This window comes from Cottoperca gobio, chromosome 4 (assembly GCF_900634415.1).
Source record: "Cottoperca gobio chromosome 4, fCotGob3.1, whole genome shotgun sequence".
Taxonomy (NCBI): Eukaryota; Metazoa; Chordata; class Actinopteri; order Perciformes; family Bovichtidae; genus Cottoperca; species Cottoperca gobio.
In genome coordinates, this window is record NC_041358.1 from 16,076,962 (window position 1) to 16,095,382 (window position 18,421).

Genomic DNA, 18,421 nt, shown 5'->3' on the forward strand with positions numbered 1-18,421 from the left:
TGCTTCCTTTGAGTTGCATACATTTTTATTCATTTAGATGTTCGAGGCGAATTAAAGGGAAACATTGTGTCTTTTTAAAATGTTTGCGGAGTCAGTTTCACCTATAAAAAAATGGTTGCTGTGTAATGCAGCATGTCAAACACAAAGTTTACAATGCATTTAAAAAGTGCAAGGATACATCATAAATTGGTAACAGAACTGTAAAGCTAATATTGGTGCTTGACTAATAATTAAAACTTGATCTGAACACAGTATGTATGGAGATTAACATTTCCTGCAGTTTAGGTATGAAGATGAAGATGATAATGAAAAAATAAATAAAGACATTTTGGTCAAATGTCTTGTTTTCAGTTTAACCAATTTACCAACAAGCCAGCAAGTAAATCAATCAAGCAATTTAAGAGCGTAGCGAACTTAGTTAGGCATAAAAGACAATCAAACCCCCATTTTGTCAGAAATTAAGCATTAAAACTTGAACACAAACCAACCAGCTAACAATAACAAACCATATTAACTTTTTGTATTACACTATCATTTAAACAGAATACTTAGAGGTTAACTCGTATATCACAGGAGGGGGTGTAATGTGTTGTGCAGTCAAACTCTTATACTCGTTTCTTGGACTTTCCCAAATTGTGGTTTGCAAAGGAGTTTTAGGGGAAATGATGGGGATGTAAGCCAGGGAGGGGGTGGAGGGGAAGGGGGTGGAGTATAAAGAAATACTGCTGGAACCATGTTTGCAGGACGAGCGCAGAGTCTGAAGGCAGAAGAGAGAGAAGAAGCTACCTGAACAGTCTGTCAGCATCTGCAGCTCAGATTAAACCATGCTGTGGTTTCTGCTGCTGAACTGTGCGCTTTGTACGGGAGGACACTCTGCATCAGGACAGAGAGGTGAGAAAAATTATTTATATTTTGTAGTCATTATTTTTGCTTTGGGATGTGCAGGTGGGAAACAATAAAGTGAAACTTAAATGAGAGAAATTAGAGGTTGCCAGAGAAGCATTGATGAATTAAAGTCGCCGCTGGCATTCCTCACTACCATTATTCACTGCAGGATATAGAATTTGTGAAAATAGGGAAATATCAAAAGCAAAATGTCTAAAATGGATGACAAAATAAATGTTGCCAAGACCTAAAACATCCTGGAATTAGGATTGTATTTGATTATGTAAATGTTTTTATTTTTTCATTAGTATCTCATAAGATTTCAGAAAAGCTCAAGGAGTTTGAGTTTTCTGTGTACACGTCTATACTTGCTCACAATGAGGAAAAATAATCACTGTGAGTTTTCTGTTGTAGAAAAAAAAACATTCCCATTTATCTTTCTATTAGCAGAGAGAGTGATTTATTTCCAGTATCTTTTCTTTCTGCTGTGGAATCCATTCAGTAAACGGAGTTTCCGCTAATGGGAATACCACATTTCCTGCGCTTGACGCTCAGGAGGTTTCTGCCCTCGGTTCTTACGGCTCCTCTGGGGGAAGGGGTGGTGGTGGTGGTGGTGGGGAGGTGATGGGGTCAATTAGTACAAGCAGCATGTTGTGTCAGGATTTGATCACACCTACACATCTCCTCCTGTTTTCAGATAAGCTTCATCTGTCTTCATCTGTCTTCCAGAGAATCTGTTCAGTTTTTTCGTCGCAAAAGTAAATATGTTTTATTGTAGAAATGTGTAACAGATGAACCCACAGAGAATAATCCCCTCGGCTTTATGGAGCATTATAGTGAGTTTCAGATCATGTTTACGCTCTGTTTTCAGCTTTACTATTTTGGTTCAGTCTCCGTAATTAGAGGACAGAGATATTTTCAATGCTGAGTTCAATTGGCATTATTTTCTCTTGGACAATTAACCAAATTAAAGTCAGTCAGGCTTACTCTCAGTGCAAATGTGCCTTCAAGTCATTTACTTTAGGTTGAAAGTGAGTGTAACTTGTATTTTACAAGATAATTTACAAGATAAAACACAAACTCCACCAAGCTCCGCACCGGGCCTTCTGCTCAGCCGCTCCTCACCTGTGGAACTCCCTCCCAGAACACCTGAGGGCTCCACAGGCCACCGACTCCTTCAAGAAGAGCCTAAAAACCTTTCTTTTCACAAAAGCCTTTCCGTAAAATCTTATGTCTGTTGTTGTTGTTGTTGTTGTTGTTGTTGTTCTTGTCCTGCATTTTAGCGCCTTGAGATTGCTTTTAGCTTTGAAAGGCACTTTATAAATACAATTTATTATTATTATTTTTATTATTATTAATAAACTGTGCACGATAAACTGTTTCCACTTTCACTCACTACTCCCTTTACACACTCAGTTTACTCTTAAGTGAGCAGTAACTAAAGATTTCGGATACTTAATCATCATCATCATTTTGTGTCATGTCTGACAGCTGTTTAGTCACACAATGGTCATTTTCGCATTAAATGTGACACATTGTTAGCAGAAAGTTGTGCCTTTCCATGGGCGCTACCTTTTTTGTTCCAATGTGGGACTTTTTTAGGCCGCTACATAGTGGATAAAGTTATACACTCAGAGTTCGGACAGTAAATATAATGCAGTATATAGTAAACATGGAGTTACTTTGAAAACAGCCACATCAGTCCCTCCATTTGTATCAGTTGTTTGTTTTACTTTTGGAATAAAACCATTGAAATGTGTAAATCTGTGACGATTAAATAAAACTACTAAGTCAGATGACAGACTTAGTAATGTCAGTTACACAATAATTAAGTTAAGCCACCATAATAACCTGGTGGTCATACCAGACCTGAGTGTATTTTATTGTTAACAAAATGAACGCATACATCATTTCAATCTTTTTTTTTAGCATTTCTGCATTGTTGGATAGCTGACAGATTTTTGAAAGAAGAAGACATCCAGATCAACACTTACTCTGTTACACTGTAGAAACACAAAGACGCCAGCAGAGTTTAGTTCTTGTTGGCACACAAGCTTGAGAAATGTATCCTCCAGAAAATCTTGTATCATTCCATATCTGGAAAATCAATTTCGCAGCTGCAATCAAAACATCTCTGACTCCAGTGAATGCGTGGGTGGTGGATACAAACGAGGCCTGCGGTGGCTGAGGAACGTCAGGTATTAGACAGGCAGTGGATCATGTTGTACAGGAGTGTGTTGTCTCTCCCACATGTCCATATTTACTCCCCAGTGAGATTCTGAGCCCAGATGTTCAGCCAACAGGACTCTCGTTCTCTCTTTTTTTTAAATCTCATTTGGTTTTGTTGTTCTTGTAGTTTGTCAAGAATGTGATGTTTGGATGTTATGTCTTGTCTTTTATGTCAAAGAATAGTTGCTACTGTGGTAATAACTAACGGGGATCCTACATAGAGTATAATGTATACACCGGAAGTCTGATGAGCTGCAATAAAACAACTTTATATCAGTTTGATCGAAACTAGTTTTAGATTTACAGGCATGCACACACACACACACACACACACACACACACACACACACACACACACACACACACACACACACACACACACACACACACACACACACACACACACACACAGTTTATGAATTGTTTATAATACCTGTGGTTGTTTTCTTTTCAGATGGTGAAATTATCAGTCAGATTAAAATGACGAACCTCGCACTGGCTGAGATTAAAGAGCTTCTAAAACAACAGGTAAAACAGTTTTAACATTTAGACAGCAAGCGTGAAGTTAATATGTATCTGTTCATAATGCTGATGATCTACATTTTGTGTAACTGAACATGTCAGTGTGCACACAGACAGGGCTGCTTATAGGATCACATGTATTTGTGCTTGCAGATGAAAAGAAACGAGGCTCACAACCGGTCATTTTCCAATAAAATCAGATACATTTGAAGATAACATTTTTGATAAAACTGGATGTGAAGGATTTAAAACTAATTCCTTTATACTTACACTGGTGTACAATAAAGCTAAAAAGTTATATTAATACATTTACAAAATCCAATCTATCTTAATATAAATGTGTTTCCACATTGAATTGAACTCATATGTCATCAGTCATTTCAGTGGTGAGCACTTAACAGAACAGGATTAATATTTAGTCTGATAGGGTTGATGCATCATACAAACATTTGATTTTTTTCAGATAAAAGAGATGGTATTCCTGAAGAACACAGTGATGGAGTGTGAAGCCTGCGGTGAGTCGACAAAATGAATACAACTTTTATCAGTAATGAACTTAATTGTGTATGCGAAACAAAGATTTTATTTTAAAATTCAATGTTTTCACAATATTTACATTTTTCAAATGAATTTGAAGCGTGTTCAGATGTTTCTATGCTGATGATAACAGCTCCTTTTTGTACCTTTCAATACAGCTTTGAACATCTTTCGAACTTTTCACAAACTCTTCTCCCATAGCTTTTCAGACTTTCAGACTGAATAACAAAACAATATTTATATATGATGATGGGAGTATCATATCATCATATATAAAGTTTATATATTACAGAATCCCTCAGAATAATTTGGATGAGATGATATATATAAAGCTTCTCTCTCCTCAGGGATGGCAGGAACGCAGCCTCGTCCCTCCTGCGTGACCAACCCCTGCCACCCAGGGGTGAAGTGTAAGGAGACACCTCAGGGTGTAAAGTGTGGACCCTGTCCTGACGGCATGGAGGGCAACGGTACCCACTGCACTGATGTGGACGAGGTACGCAGAAATATTATACGATGGGTTACACGAGACAGTACATCGCTATGATGGTAAAATTAGAATTGTTTAGGTTTAGTGTATTTAGTTACCTCTGAACGCAAAGCGAAGGTTTGCTCGTGGGATCATCATTTGTGCCACGGTACTTCGCATGGCTATCTGGTTTAATACAGCGGAATGAACCCAAAATAAAGAGATTTCGCTGTGATTTAATTGCAATCATGATCAGCCGATTTAAAAAAAAGTCATAATTCTTTTGTCAGATCTTTGATAAGCAAGCTACTTTTAAAATGTTTGTTTTCTGAAGCTGTTAGCATAGCTCTGGTTCGGATTGACCAGACATTATAGATAACGCACATTGATATCTACATACTGTGTAACTTTTAAATTATATAAACACACCGGCAATTAAGATGTTTATTAGTGATGACAATTAAAAAAAAAAGTCTAAACATAATAAATGAATAACAGAAATTAATAATTTAAAATATAACGTTCACTTTTTTTGTTTGTCAAAAGGGTTAATGTATCTATGTATACATTTCAAACTGCATGTATAAGATTAGTCATGTAACTCAAAGGTTTATTATAAATTTGAATTTAGTGATAGGTAAAGTAGGGAGTAAACCAGTTGAAAGGCCACAGGGGCCCATTGTTGATCTCATGCTTTCAAAATATGGCTCTGATAGTTTAAAACATTTACAAGAATGGTGTGATGAATGTGGTTTCAGGAGGGTCGTTAAGTACGGCACAGATAGGCAAACTTCGCATGATTTCCAATGTTATTTTATACTATTTCTAATGCTATTTCACACTCATTTACATCAACGCTGTGATTATTATACTGTAAATGCTCTTATTCTGTCTAATTTTGTTCTACTTTTTATGTTTTTGCTGTGAAGCACTTTGGGCTGCAATTATTGTATGAAAGGTGCTATACAAATAAAGCTTATTATTATTATTATTATTATTATTATTGTTGTTGTTGTTGTTGTTGTTGTTGTTGTTGTTGTTGTTGTTGTTATTATTATTATTATTATTATTATTATTATTATTATTATAAGTGTTTCCGTGTCTTTGTTATCGGCAGTGTACTGTGATGCCGTGTCACATGGGCGTGCGCTGCATAAACACGTCCCCAGGTTTCCGCTGTGGTACCTGTCCTGCTGGATACACCGGCCCCCAGGTCCAAGGTGTCGGCCTCGCCTACGCCACCGCCAACAAACAGGTCAGCAGCTGTGAACACACAAACACACACTGTTCAGCTCCTCTAAACTACTCTCTCTGTTACTGCTTCTACTATCTACTACAACAAAAGATGAGAAAATGTTTTACTTGGTAACACTTATTATGTAATAAAACAATCTAAACTCTACTTCTTCTACTTCTTAAGCTAAATCTAGTAAGATCACCTGGTGTTACATATATTGTATCACAGTTAATAAATTAGTGTTGTTATTTAGGGTAGGCAATTTATTTTAGAAGCATTTTTTGTTATATTTGTTGAAATTGAAGGAAATCCGGTATCTGTCACAGGCCTGTAATAAGAGGGTCCAATCAATTCATTCGGCCCACATGACCTTTAGGATGGTCTACGTGCCTATATACCTGCCCCATGCACTCTAAGTGAGTGCTAACAATAGCTCCTTTCAAAATTCATCATCAACTCCTCCGGTCTCTCCTCTGTACATACAGTATGTCACACAGCGTGCACTGGTCTGTTTCAGCACCACCATAATCCTCGACACAGGACTGTCTTCACTCTGCTGCACTTCATTTTTTTTCCTCCCCCTATTTCGGTCTTGTTATGGAAGCCCATTGAAGTTATTGGATGTTCTTTCTGTCTGTTTGTCCGATCAAGGTGTGCAGAGATATCAATGAGTGTGAAGGCATCAACAACGGAGGCTGTGTGGAGAACTCTGTCTGTATGAACTCGCCTGTGAGTATAAACACTAAGAACTTACAATCAATCACTGACTGTCATGTTTGAGGAAAATCCACTGCTAATATAATACCCTGCAGCCCATACCTCATACCTCACATCATGTTCCTAAAATGCTATGTGAGGGACTGGACCATTTCGGTGCTCGTTAAGTTATTTGTAAAAGGTCGAAAGAATGTTGAAAATACAAACTCTCCAGATGAAAAGTTTAATTCATATGCCAATTCAATACAATAGTACTTGGTCTGGTATGACTGGTAGCATATGGTGACTAATGCTAGCAAACGTATAGATAGATATTTCTGTATAACTGACAATACTGAGTCAGCTCGCTGATTTTATGACTCTTCTGTAATTGTGTTACTTTTATACAACATTTTCGCATTTAGCATGACCACTTCTGACCACAGTGCCCTTTAAAGGGGCAGTCAGCAATTCTAATCCGACACACATTTTGTTGAAATTCAACAAATATGTCCTCACAGTCCGCTAGATGTCCGTTCTGTTTGTGTCTGGTGTTCATACACAGCTCCGGCTCAATGAACAAACAAAGTATTCCAGCCAATCAGCAACACGGGGCCGTTCATGCTCGTGCACAGGACAGGGGAAAGGCCGTGGATGTATAAAGAGAACGTTAGTGGGAGCAATGTGACGGTAAATCTGGACGTGGATATTCTTTCGGGTTTTCAGTTTCAATATCAACAATCTTTCTCCGGGATTGCTGACTCTGACCTTTCCCTGTTACCGTGAAAATAACAGCGATCTTGCAGGTTAATTGCATGTCACACTGTGCGATCGGTAAAATAAAGTTTGAGTCACAGTCTGTGTCACACTCTATGCCGCTCTCATGTTTTGAAAATGACCGTCTGTTTTGTTTTGTCTCCATGTTTTTGTTTTGAGTTTTTTTAAACTGAAAATTGGAAATCAAGCTTACAATGTAACATTGGCCACTGTATTCTGTTTCACTTCAGTGTCAGTATAGTAAGTAATATGTCAGTATAATTATGTAAAACCCAAGATGGTGCGTAGTTTCTCCGTCCTGCTGCTCAGTGCACTCTCTTTAAAGGTGCTATCACTACAATACTAAGGCAGGAACGTACTGTAGACTGATGTTCGCCCTTGTCAGTGGTATGATGGGTCTGTTTCCTCTGTGTGTCATCAGGGCTCGTTCAGGTGCGGTTCCTGTAACACGGCTTACGTTGGGGATCAGCGGCGTGGCTGTAAGCCGGAGAGAGCCTGTGGGAACGGCCAACCCAACCCCTGCCACGCCAGCGCTGAGTGTACCGTCCATCGAGAGGGTAGACTCGAGTGTCAGGTGAATAAATCAAACTCTCAGAGTTCATATTTCTCAGAGCAAATTTGGGCAGTTTCACACTTGGGCATGTTTCATGATTTTAAAGTGTGACAATCTTCATTATCCACTTATTTAAGTTAGGATTCATTAGTTTCTCTATGCTGAATAAATCTCTCAACAGGGACTCATGGCAGAAGAAGTTGATTTGGGGTAATGGGAAGTTGACATTATATGTTGTTTACTTGTCACAGCCCCAATTTGTGATTTGTGTACATTCTCAGCAAAACCGTTTAAAACACCTTATATTTATATTTTATAACTTCACTTTGTCTTTGACCCCCCCACCTCTTTACTATCCATTGCTTGTGTAAAATCTATCAAATTATACTTAATTTTTCTGCAACATCTATTTTTAAGTTCCTCTACATGAGGAAGTCAGGAAGAGCTTTAAAGCTAGTTTCAGAGTTTGTACAAAGCTGCTTAACATATCATGGAGAGGAACTCTTTGAACTACATAACTCCCAGACAGTGTGCATTTAAAGGTCTGTTTGAGCACTTAAGCTCATCTGGCACTGTATGCAGTACTGTCCAGTACATAAAACATTATCCATCCTCACAGTGTGGAGTCGGATGGGCTGGAAACGGTTACCTCTGCGGTGCTGACATTGACATTGATGGTTTCCCCGATGAGAAACTGTCCTGTCTTGAGAGGAACTGCAACAAGGTGTGTCTCCTGAGACTCTCCATTGGAAATCTTTAGAAATGAGTGACACAAAAACAGCATGCATTATCACAATTTAGTCATCTGCAAAGCATCCAATATTCATGAGTATGTAGATGAAGTAATATATATACTGTATAGAAATTGTTCCTTTGAAGAGTATATAAAGTTAATTACAGGTACAGACGGAAGTCTTTTTTTAAGACCATGGTTTGATGTTTGCATTAGACACAACTATATGACCATCATGTGATACCAAAAATCAAAACTAGCAACTAAACTTCTTTTAGTTTTAGCTGTTCTTAAATTGTTCTTGAATCCATTTAATGTATCTGATTTTAGTCTACTTTGATAGTGGGTGTTTTTTCTTTCCAGGATAATTGTCTCACTGTTCCCAACTCTGGTCAAGAAGATGCTGACGGTGATGGAATTGGAGACGCCTGTGATGAGGACGCAGATGGGGATGGGATCCTCAACATGCAGGTTCATGAATAAAGACAGTGATGGGATATGTAAATGATTTAAAACACACAAGCCTGCGTACATCTTTGTTTTTGCACTTCTTTACAGGATAACTGCGTGTTGGTGCCTAACGTTAACCAGAGGAACATTGATGAGGACGACTTCGGTGACGCCTGCGACAACTGCCGCGCCGTCAAAAACAACGACCAAAAAGACACAGATGTGGACAAATACGGTGACGAGTGTGATGAAGACATTGATGGGGATGGTTAGTAGTCTATATATTTGTTGCATACGGATTTATTGATACATTAAGTATAGATGTTTTGAGTTATGAATGATTTAACGCTTCGAATTCACCGTACTACACTAATATAAGAGAGGCCTGTAATTGTTTATTTCTTTGACACATACACTACATACTGCTACATTAAGGCTATATACCAGAAATCAGAAAAAAGAGCTTTAACAGTGTTCTAAGTTGAGGAAAGTAGAGTACGAAAAGTTACTTGAATACTCACTGCTTCCCACTCCTAATCTCAGGAATCCTCAATCAACTGGATAACTGTAAAAGTGTTCCCAACGCTGACCAGAAAGATCGTGATGGAGACAAAGTGGGAGACGCCTGCGACAGCTGTCCTTATATCCCTAACCCTGACCAGGTCAGAAATGTCTTTCTGGTGTTGTAAACTGGTTCTGCAAGCACAAAATGTCTGAATCAAGAATATGTTTTTTAGTCTGGTGAGTTAACCCTCTATGGTACCTTGTTGCCTCTAAGCAACATACCCATTTTTGGCCTTTTACATTCACACAATACATCCCCAGGTATAATACAATACTTTTAATAAGAAGCAGGACCATAAGGAACCAATTGCAGTGTTTAAATTTGTCACATGAGTCTCTGGGGGCCATGCTGAAGACTTTTTTTGCAGTCTGTTGCACAAGGATCAGCTCAGCCATTTCTCTGCACAAAAATGGTCTGAAAACGTAATTTCCTGCCCTTTTTCAATCTGTAAAAAAAATATATTCACAATAATAGATGAGTAAAGCTTAATTTCTAATAGTTTAATGTACTTTATTTGCTAATTAAGTAATGGAAACTTGCTAAAATGCAAATGTTGCAATGCAAACAGCGTACCGTTAAGGTAAATTGGATAAATGCTGGATTTAACTGCAGTGAACGCGTGGCTCCTGTACCGCAGGGACTGCAAGACTTTGGCATCCCGAAGAAAAAAGTGTACAGCTTGCTGAAATTCAAAGCTGAAGTTGCAAGTTGCCTTTGCAACGAGAGGAAAGTCTTGAAGAAGAGGGTTGAACATCACAGCATGTTGAGACCTGGATAAGAAGAAGGGCAGAGCCCCTGCCTCTGTGGGTGGGGTAAAGGGCATAGGGAAAGTGCAGTGTTCAAAGTGAGTCACTTATCTATACTTCACTGCTGAGAAGAACAGCTTCATGAATTTCCATAACCAGTGATATAGTGAGATAGTTAGATAAAATATGCTTAAACCATCGACCCATTCATTCAAATGGGTGGTTCCACAATGGTACAATGCTGCCTGCAGGCAACATTCAGACCTGTAATCTTGTTCTAATATTAAAAATAACTATTTTCATATTTTAAGTGGCATGCATTTTAATCTGTTGAGGCTATTTAGTATTTTCCATGTGTTTTTAAATAAATGTTGTTCAAATTTGAAACAATAACACTCTTTTTTCATCACTTACCATTATGATACGGTGTTGCCTCAAGGCAACGTACCCCAAAAAAGACCCCCCCAAATGTTATTTATTGGAAATTTCTTTAGATTATGTCTATTTGGTCTATTTTATGACAAAAAAAACACTCCAAACTTTTTTTTCCAAACTGGCATCACCATGCGTACCATAGAGGGTTAAAGTACATACAGGTTTAACTCTTCAGACAGAATACAGAAAAATGATTACGAGACAAATAGGATACGTAAAAGTAAAGGAAAGTTGTGGTGGTTCAGCAAAAACTTCAACAAAGAGGAATTAAAGCCCTTAAAAACGTCAAAGTCAAAGCATTTAAACATCAAACAATCTAACATTTATGGCTTGATGCTCAACAATCAAAGTTAAAATGTGAAAGTTTGCGTTTAACAGTCATAACATTAAATAATCTGCTTCATCTGGACAGTGTGGGTGTGCTTTTATCAGATTTAGTAACAACTTCAGATTTTGATTCAGATTTTGCAAAAAAAAGACCAAAACACAGATAAAGAAATGTCTGACGTAACTTTGGCAGAATAATAAAGTTTGCGGTCGTTATATTTAATAACTTTGTCATTTTCATGTGATAAATAGAGTTTTTAGTTAACACTGACCAATGACTGCACAAAATGCTTGACAAACAACTTAACAGCAGCAATAAATCTTTACTGACTTTTTAGTTTAGTTTCAAACTAACAATAATTCATCTCATCTCTCTCAGACGGATGTGGACAACGACTTGATTGGAGACCCCTGTGACACCAACAAGGACAGGTACTGTGTGACCTCATCAATCACATCCCATTTATTTATTTACAAAGATCTGTGTAACGGGTGTACTGGACACCAAAATCTGCACGTGCCAGTAAAAGTCTCTCTTGTCCAGTGACGGCGACGGGCACCAAGACTCCCGGGACAACTGTCCGGCCTTCATCAACAGCTCCCAGCTGGACACCGACAAGGACGGCATTGGGGACGAGTGTGATGATGACGACGATAATGACGGCATCCCAGACCTGCTGCCACCTGGTCCGGATAACTGCCGTCTGATCCCCAACCCCCTGCAGGAGGACACTAACGGTGGCTAATGCCCCTGACAACATGTAGTAAATTACATATAAAGAAAATGTTTTGTTCTGAAGACAGTCTTTATATTTATCTTCTCAGGCGATGGTGTGGGCAACATATGCGAGAAGGATTTCGACAACGACACTATCATCGACACCATCGACGTTTGCCCAGAAAACGCTGAGGTCACCCTCACCGACTTCAGGGAGTACCAGACCGTCGTTTTGGATCCGGAGGGCGACGCACAGATCGACCCCAACTGGGTGGTGCTGAACCAGGTGAAGTAACTTGTTCGTTCCTGTTTTGTTTTTGTGTTCTTAGTGTCTTAAAACCGTGCAACATCTTCTTGGTCCAATTACATTTTTATCTTGAATGTTTTTGTCTGTGCAGGGACGAGAGATTGTCCAGACTATGAACAGTGATCCTGGGTTGGCTGTTGGTAAGAGCATTATATCTGCTATTTAAAGGAATTGTTCAACATTTCGGGAAATTGGGATTAACTCTTGCTGAGAATTACATGAGAAAATCAATGAAATCCAAAAAGTACTTGGATCACAGATTATATTAGCAACTTTTCAACCAACTGCAGGTCTTCAACTGCAGATGAATAAGTGTATTGCTAAACATGTCAGACTATTTGAAATGTCTCTACCAGGTTACACGGCTTTCAGCGGTGTGGACTTTGAAGGGACGTTTCATGTAAACACGGTAACGGACGACGACTACGCAGGATTTATCTTCGGGTACCAGGACAGCTCCAGTTTCTACGTGGTGATGTGGAAGCAGGTGGAACAAATCTACTGGCAGGCAAACCCGTTCAGAGCCGTGGCAGAACCAGGCATCCAACTGAAGGTAGTGTTCCTTTCTCCCGCAGAGAAAGGTTTCAGAAATTAAACTTTTTAGCAGTTTAGTTATAAGAACTACCATTACCACTTTCTGATAAGGCTCCATTTTTGTATGGTTTATAAGCTGTAATTGATGCCTATAATAATGGCTAATGAATCCTTTATTAATGATCTGATTAGAGATCCGTTAATCTATTAATAAGAACCTTTGGGTTGCCAGGTTGTGGAAAAGTTTTTCATCAGTCATTAAAGATCTGTCCAGAGACTCAGACTGCTTCTCCTTTGTGGTTTTGAAAAGGCTGTCAAGTCAGACACGGGTCCAGGTGAAAACCTGAGGAACGCCCTGTGGCACACCGGCGATACGAGCGATCAGGTCAAACTTCTGTGGAAAGATGCTCGCAATGTTGGCTGGAAGGACAAAACTTCTTACCGCTGGTTCCTCCAACACCGGCCGGCCGACGGCTACATCAGGTGGATTTCAGATGATATTTCATGATTTGTATGTGCATACAGTTTGGTCCTTGACATGTTTATCCTATAACTTAGCACAAAGACTACAAGGTGGGATAAACTGCTCGTCTCTACAAAAGAAATACACTTTCCAGCTGCTTCTAAATTGTCTTGTTTTTTTTTAACAAACTTACAAATCATAAATCAATTTGTCGCTGTGCGATGTCGTTACCTTCTCTCTCTCTGTGTGCAGAGTTCGTTTCTACGAGGGTCCTAAGATGGTGGCGGACACAGGCGTCATCATTGACACCACAATGAGAGGAGGTCGACTGGGAGTCTTCTGCTTCTCCCAGGAGAACATCATCTGGGCCAATCTGCGCTATCGCTGCAACGGTGAGATACATTTTCACATTCTGGGAGAATTTTAATGAAGCATTAATATTTTTTTCTTCACATTTTTCAACAAATTAATGAGTAAGGGACATGACCTTCAGTTATTCCAAAGCTACATTGTTGTAAATAGCCTAATAGGAAGTTAGAAGAAAAAAGCATGCCTGTGCATTTTACTCACCTGTGAATGGTGTGACCTAGTTTGAACCAAGAAATATCCAAATATAAATGCAAAATGAACATTTTAGTGCAAATGCCAAAAGTAATTTTCCTGCTCCATGTTGAGTATTTGTTCTTCGGCTGCTCAAACTGTAAACCAAACAGTGACTTCACCTCCCGTTGTTTCTCTCTGCAGACACTATTCCTGAGGACTTTGACACCTACAGAGCCCAGCAGGTCCGGCTGGCGGCCTGATGACAACGAATGAGCCCAGGGAATTCCAAAGCACAACTGGGATCAGAAATAAACTTTACAAACGTGTTTGAAAGTTTTAACATAAAAACTGATTGACTGTGTTTTAAACTCCTGACAGAAGAGGAAACTCCACAGCAGGAAAAACTCTTCAGCGGCAACATGAATTGTTTCCAATTGTTTAGCTGTTACCAAACAGAAGGTTCTGTCATAAATAATGTTGCTACAAAATATTGTACAATGTATATTAACATTTCAATTTATACTTTTGAAAGAACTTATTTAACTGTAACTGATGAATAAATGTGGATTTTGGTAAATGATGTGCAGTATATCTTAAATCAATAATAATAGAGTATTAGCTTATCAGCGATGATGTCAGATAAGTGCAGAGAAATAATCTTCTAAATGTGTCAATTGTTATTGAAATTACCTTGAAAATAATATATTTTCATCATGTTAAGCATCTTTAAATATCTAGAAATGACGTATTAATGGTGAAGCCCCATCATAGCTATACTGCAGAAAACGTCAAACATTTGATTTTAAGTAACAGACGTGACTTTTTTTCAAACTCAAACAGCTTTTAGTGGAAATCAACATTCTGAACATTTCACAAGCATGCACATATCCAAAATAATCTTTTACATTTTGCATTTGGAAATACAGATTACAAAATAGAAACAATAGCAAAGACAATATACAACAGGATCGAAACAACATGCATGTCCACAGCAAACACGCTGTGATGTTGTAAAATGACATCGTACCGTTTTTTTTTTTCTTAAATCAGCATATTGTGCAAATCAAGACCATGTGCAGAGAAAGAATCTGTCTTCCACATTCAATTTAATTGACAATTTTCTTTCATCTCATAGACAAATGGTCACATAAGGAGAATCACATGGCAACAAATAAATAACTACAGATCTTTTACTACGACTTACAGGACAACAGTGATATTATGCTATTATCACTAGAAGCTTTAAGTGGAACTTTAACAATGTTTTTCCAGAGCCAGTTGTAGAGTCATTTAGAAAACCCTGTGTTATTAAAGGGACATTTTATTCAGACCTAAAACACCCTGGGAACAAGCAGTGAAGACCGAGCTGCAACGCTTTCTTTTTATCCTTTATAAACACACGACTGCAGTTTGAGCTTTACTCCTCTGCTTCTTCAGTTTGGGACAAGATTTAAGCTTCACTGTGTTTTAACACAATGTAAACATCAGCGGTGCGAGCAAGTAATGCAAGTCAATGGTGTCTCAGACTAAAACAAGCAGATAAGTCAAAACTAAATCTAGTTTCGTAAAATGGTCTTCCGTTCAAGAACCTTAAAAGTTTTGCTTTCCATATTTCAGTGTTTCGCCTCACTCAGCCAATTGTTTTTGTGAAATTAGTCCAAAAGTCTCTAAATGCAAATTCAAGCTCAACATGTGAGAAGGAAACGTTTCACCACCAAGAAAGGATCAGGCAAAGAAATGCAAGTGTGCCGAAGTTTCCTTTACTGCCTTTTTTTTAATTTCCTAACTTGAAATAAAGGTGGATTAGCTGCCTGATTTAAACCACAACCTTTACCAGTGTTCGTGTTGCTGTTAGTTTACCTCATTAACAACAAACCTGGGACAATTGAAAAAAAGGTTTTGTCATACTATTTGTTATTTTAGAACTATGAGAAGCTACACCAGGAGGTCCAGACCACTGAGAGTACAATATTAAAACAACTCTTCGGCAGTGCAACAAGCTTCATCCACCAAATATTTAGCAGGTTGGTGTTTTCTGCAGCTGGAAACGTTTGTTATAGAAAGCATGGCGTACTGGAGAAGAGTTGTTTGACATATATTCATTTTTAATGAAATCCCATTCTTCATGTCCAACACATGTGACCTGCACTTTCACGGTGAGACTGTTGCAGCACTGTTCAGTACTCTGGTGGTGGCAGTTTGTGTAGTCGAGATGCAGAGACTGCTTCACATGAGTATTATTGGCGTTGCAACTAACTACTATCTATTGCCACTGTAAGAACCGTGACTCGCTGAAACTGTGGGGTGGAGGGTGGGGGAGAGTAAATGACCAACAAAGAAATACATTCGGAGTGCCGTTCTGTTCCAACACGAGCGCAAGCTGCACTGGAGTAAGCCCTTTCTAGTTTTGCAACCCCTAAAATCTTCACAGATAAAAAAAAACGAAACAGAACAAGACAAGCCAAAATATAGTTTACAAAGTAAAATATAGAATTCATCTTTTCTTTGACATGAAAATATCTCCGGAGTATTTATCTGGAGTGAAACAGTCAGCTTTCACATCGGGCAGAACAGTCCCTGCTCCAAAGCCAGGAAGTCACAAATAAAGTGCGAAGCAACTAGTGGACTAAACATTGCACAAAAAAAAATCAAATAAGAAATCAAACCATAAAAAAACAAACAGAATAACACTTTACAAAGTCCAAAACCTGACATGATAGGCAACAACAACATAAAACACACTCAGCATAGCTAGATCAACCCCTTTACATAACATGGGATAAGAATCAGCTCACTGTGTCCATCATGTCATGCAGTTGACTGCGTGAAGCAGAAGCTTCAAGTCCGTGTATGCAAACGATCAATGCACGTGCCAATCTACAATCTCGGCGAGAGAGAACCTGCTTCCATTTTTCTCCAGAAAGACAAAGGGGTTGTACTGACGGATAGGAAGGGGGCCTGCAGGGTGCTTTTTTTTTAAATAGGAGAATTGACTGTTTACACTCGTACGCGGTGAGATGCTACAGTAGGAAGAGAGAGGCTGATTCCTCAGAGGAGGAGAGGAGGAGAGGAGAAGGAGTCTGGTCCGACTGACGGGACCAAAAACTCCAAACATAATTTGGCAAACTCTGGCTAAAACTAGGACAGTGTCACAAAAAAAAATACATTCTCTTATCATTCGTGAAGTAGCATTATACAGAGATGTAGGTAACAGAGTCACAGGAGAAACCCATACATGCATCGCTTTAGACTTTGTGATAGCGTTATGTTACACAAATCAAACCTGCGGAGCTATAGAAGGCCTTCATTTAGAGGTTTTGACTGTCAGTTTAGTCATGCATTTAGTTTCAGCTTTAGCGTATGTACAAGGTCAGTGTGAAAGACTAGTATTCAGCAGGATGACAGGGAGGAAGTGACGGGAGAGCTCAAATCACTGTTTGGGCTCGAACACAATTTGTTTTAGGAATAACACATTTGGAAACATGTAATCTGTACAGAATGAGTTCTATACATTTGTTTTCTTAAAGGAAAAATCCAACAAATATAAACAGCTTTTGGGAAAGTGTCGTGCATTTCTGGGGCGCTCCCCCCCCCCCCCCCCCCCCTTTCCTTGTGTGTGTGACAGGCCCTTTAACACACATCCTGATATGTTTCATTGATCTACAACATCAACAGTGACTCAGTGTTGGCATCTGTTCATTTAGGATTAGAGAGAAAGGGTTTATTTCTAATACAGCAATTTTGCACTGATGTCATACAGGAAGAGATGTTAAGGTGGAGAGGAAGTCTGTAAGTATGTAGAAAATTAGGTTCACAAAAAAGTGAAGCTGGATTTATGTTTCTTGTTACTCTGGCGTAGAAATAAATGTTGATTGTCATAGCACCCCTGCAACACTCATCCAGTTTACATCTTTCATTTTCTAACAGAGCAACAATGTTGAGCTTAATCTTAAAAAACAAAATGTGTCCACTGACTGAAAAGGATAGTAACTGAGCTGGGTATTCACTGTTTTGCCAGAGTAAAACTTTAAAAAAACAATTACAATTAAATTTGATTAAATTACATGAAATAAAAAAAGCTTTAATTGATGAAAAAACCCACAAAACAATATATTTTAGTACTATAAGGGACCGTAAGAGCACTATTGACTGAGAGGAATGTGGTGTGTACTGTAAAGAACTAGATCACAATACACATGTCGAGTATTATTGAAAAGGAGAATATTGAGCCCGTCTTCAAATTCCTCAAAGCTGTCGTCACTATCTACAATCTTTACCATCAATGTCATGTAGTAGAAAACAGCCTGAGCTGAACATTAACAGTTATTTCTTTATCTCAGTAGCTCTGATGTCTAGTTTGTCTTTTTTGGGAGGTGCAAGTCAGCCTCTTTTACCATTTCAGAAAAATAAATCCAGCTCAACTCCAGGAACAAATTAAATAAGAGGTGGATTTTTCCTTTAAGTGTCGTTTTTTGTTGTTGTCTCATTTGCATAGGAATCACAGATTTGTTGAAGGCAAACAAAACATTTGGTGGAGGATTACAGCAGACAATAAACACTTCAACCAAAAATAAATACAGTAGAGGTGTGCAGTAAACTAAACGTGATTCCTCTTTCGGGAGGGAGGAGGGGGTTGGAAAAACTTCCCAACAGCGCTTTAGGTGAGTAAATGATTAGCACGTCTGTACATGAACA

The 18,421-nt window shown here is 38.6% G+C and overlaps 1 protein-coding gene across 1 annotated transcript; it reads left to right on the forward strand.

Moving 5' to 3' along the window:
• The first annotated feature begins 769 nt into the window (after positions 1 to 769).
• On the forward strand, positions 770 to 14,298 carry comp (cartilage oligomeric matrix protein). The gene is made up of 19 exons (XM_029429367.1): positions 770 to 891; positions 3,569 to 3,642; positions 4,100 to 4,151; positions 4,521 to 4,669; positions 5,760 to 5,897; positions 6,531 to 6,608; positions 7,774 to 7,926; positions 8,525 to 8,629; positions 9,002 to 9,109; positions 9,197 to 9,356; positions 9,632 to 9,750; positions 11,541 to 11,593; positions 11,706 to 11,899; positions 11,987 to 12,165; positions 12,278 to 12,326; positions 12,543 to 12,739; positions 13,031 to 13,203; positions 13,436 to 13,575; positions 13,928 to 14,298. The coding sequence occupies exons 1-19, from the start codon at positions 825 to 827 to the stop codon at positions 13,984 to 13,986; spliced, it is 2,247 nt and encodes a 748-aa protein (XP_029285227.1). The 5' UTR covers positions 770 to 824; the 3' UTR covers positions 13,987 to 14,298.
• The last annotated feature ends 4,123 nt before the right edge of the window (positions 14,299 to 18,421 follow it).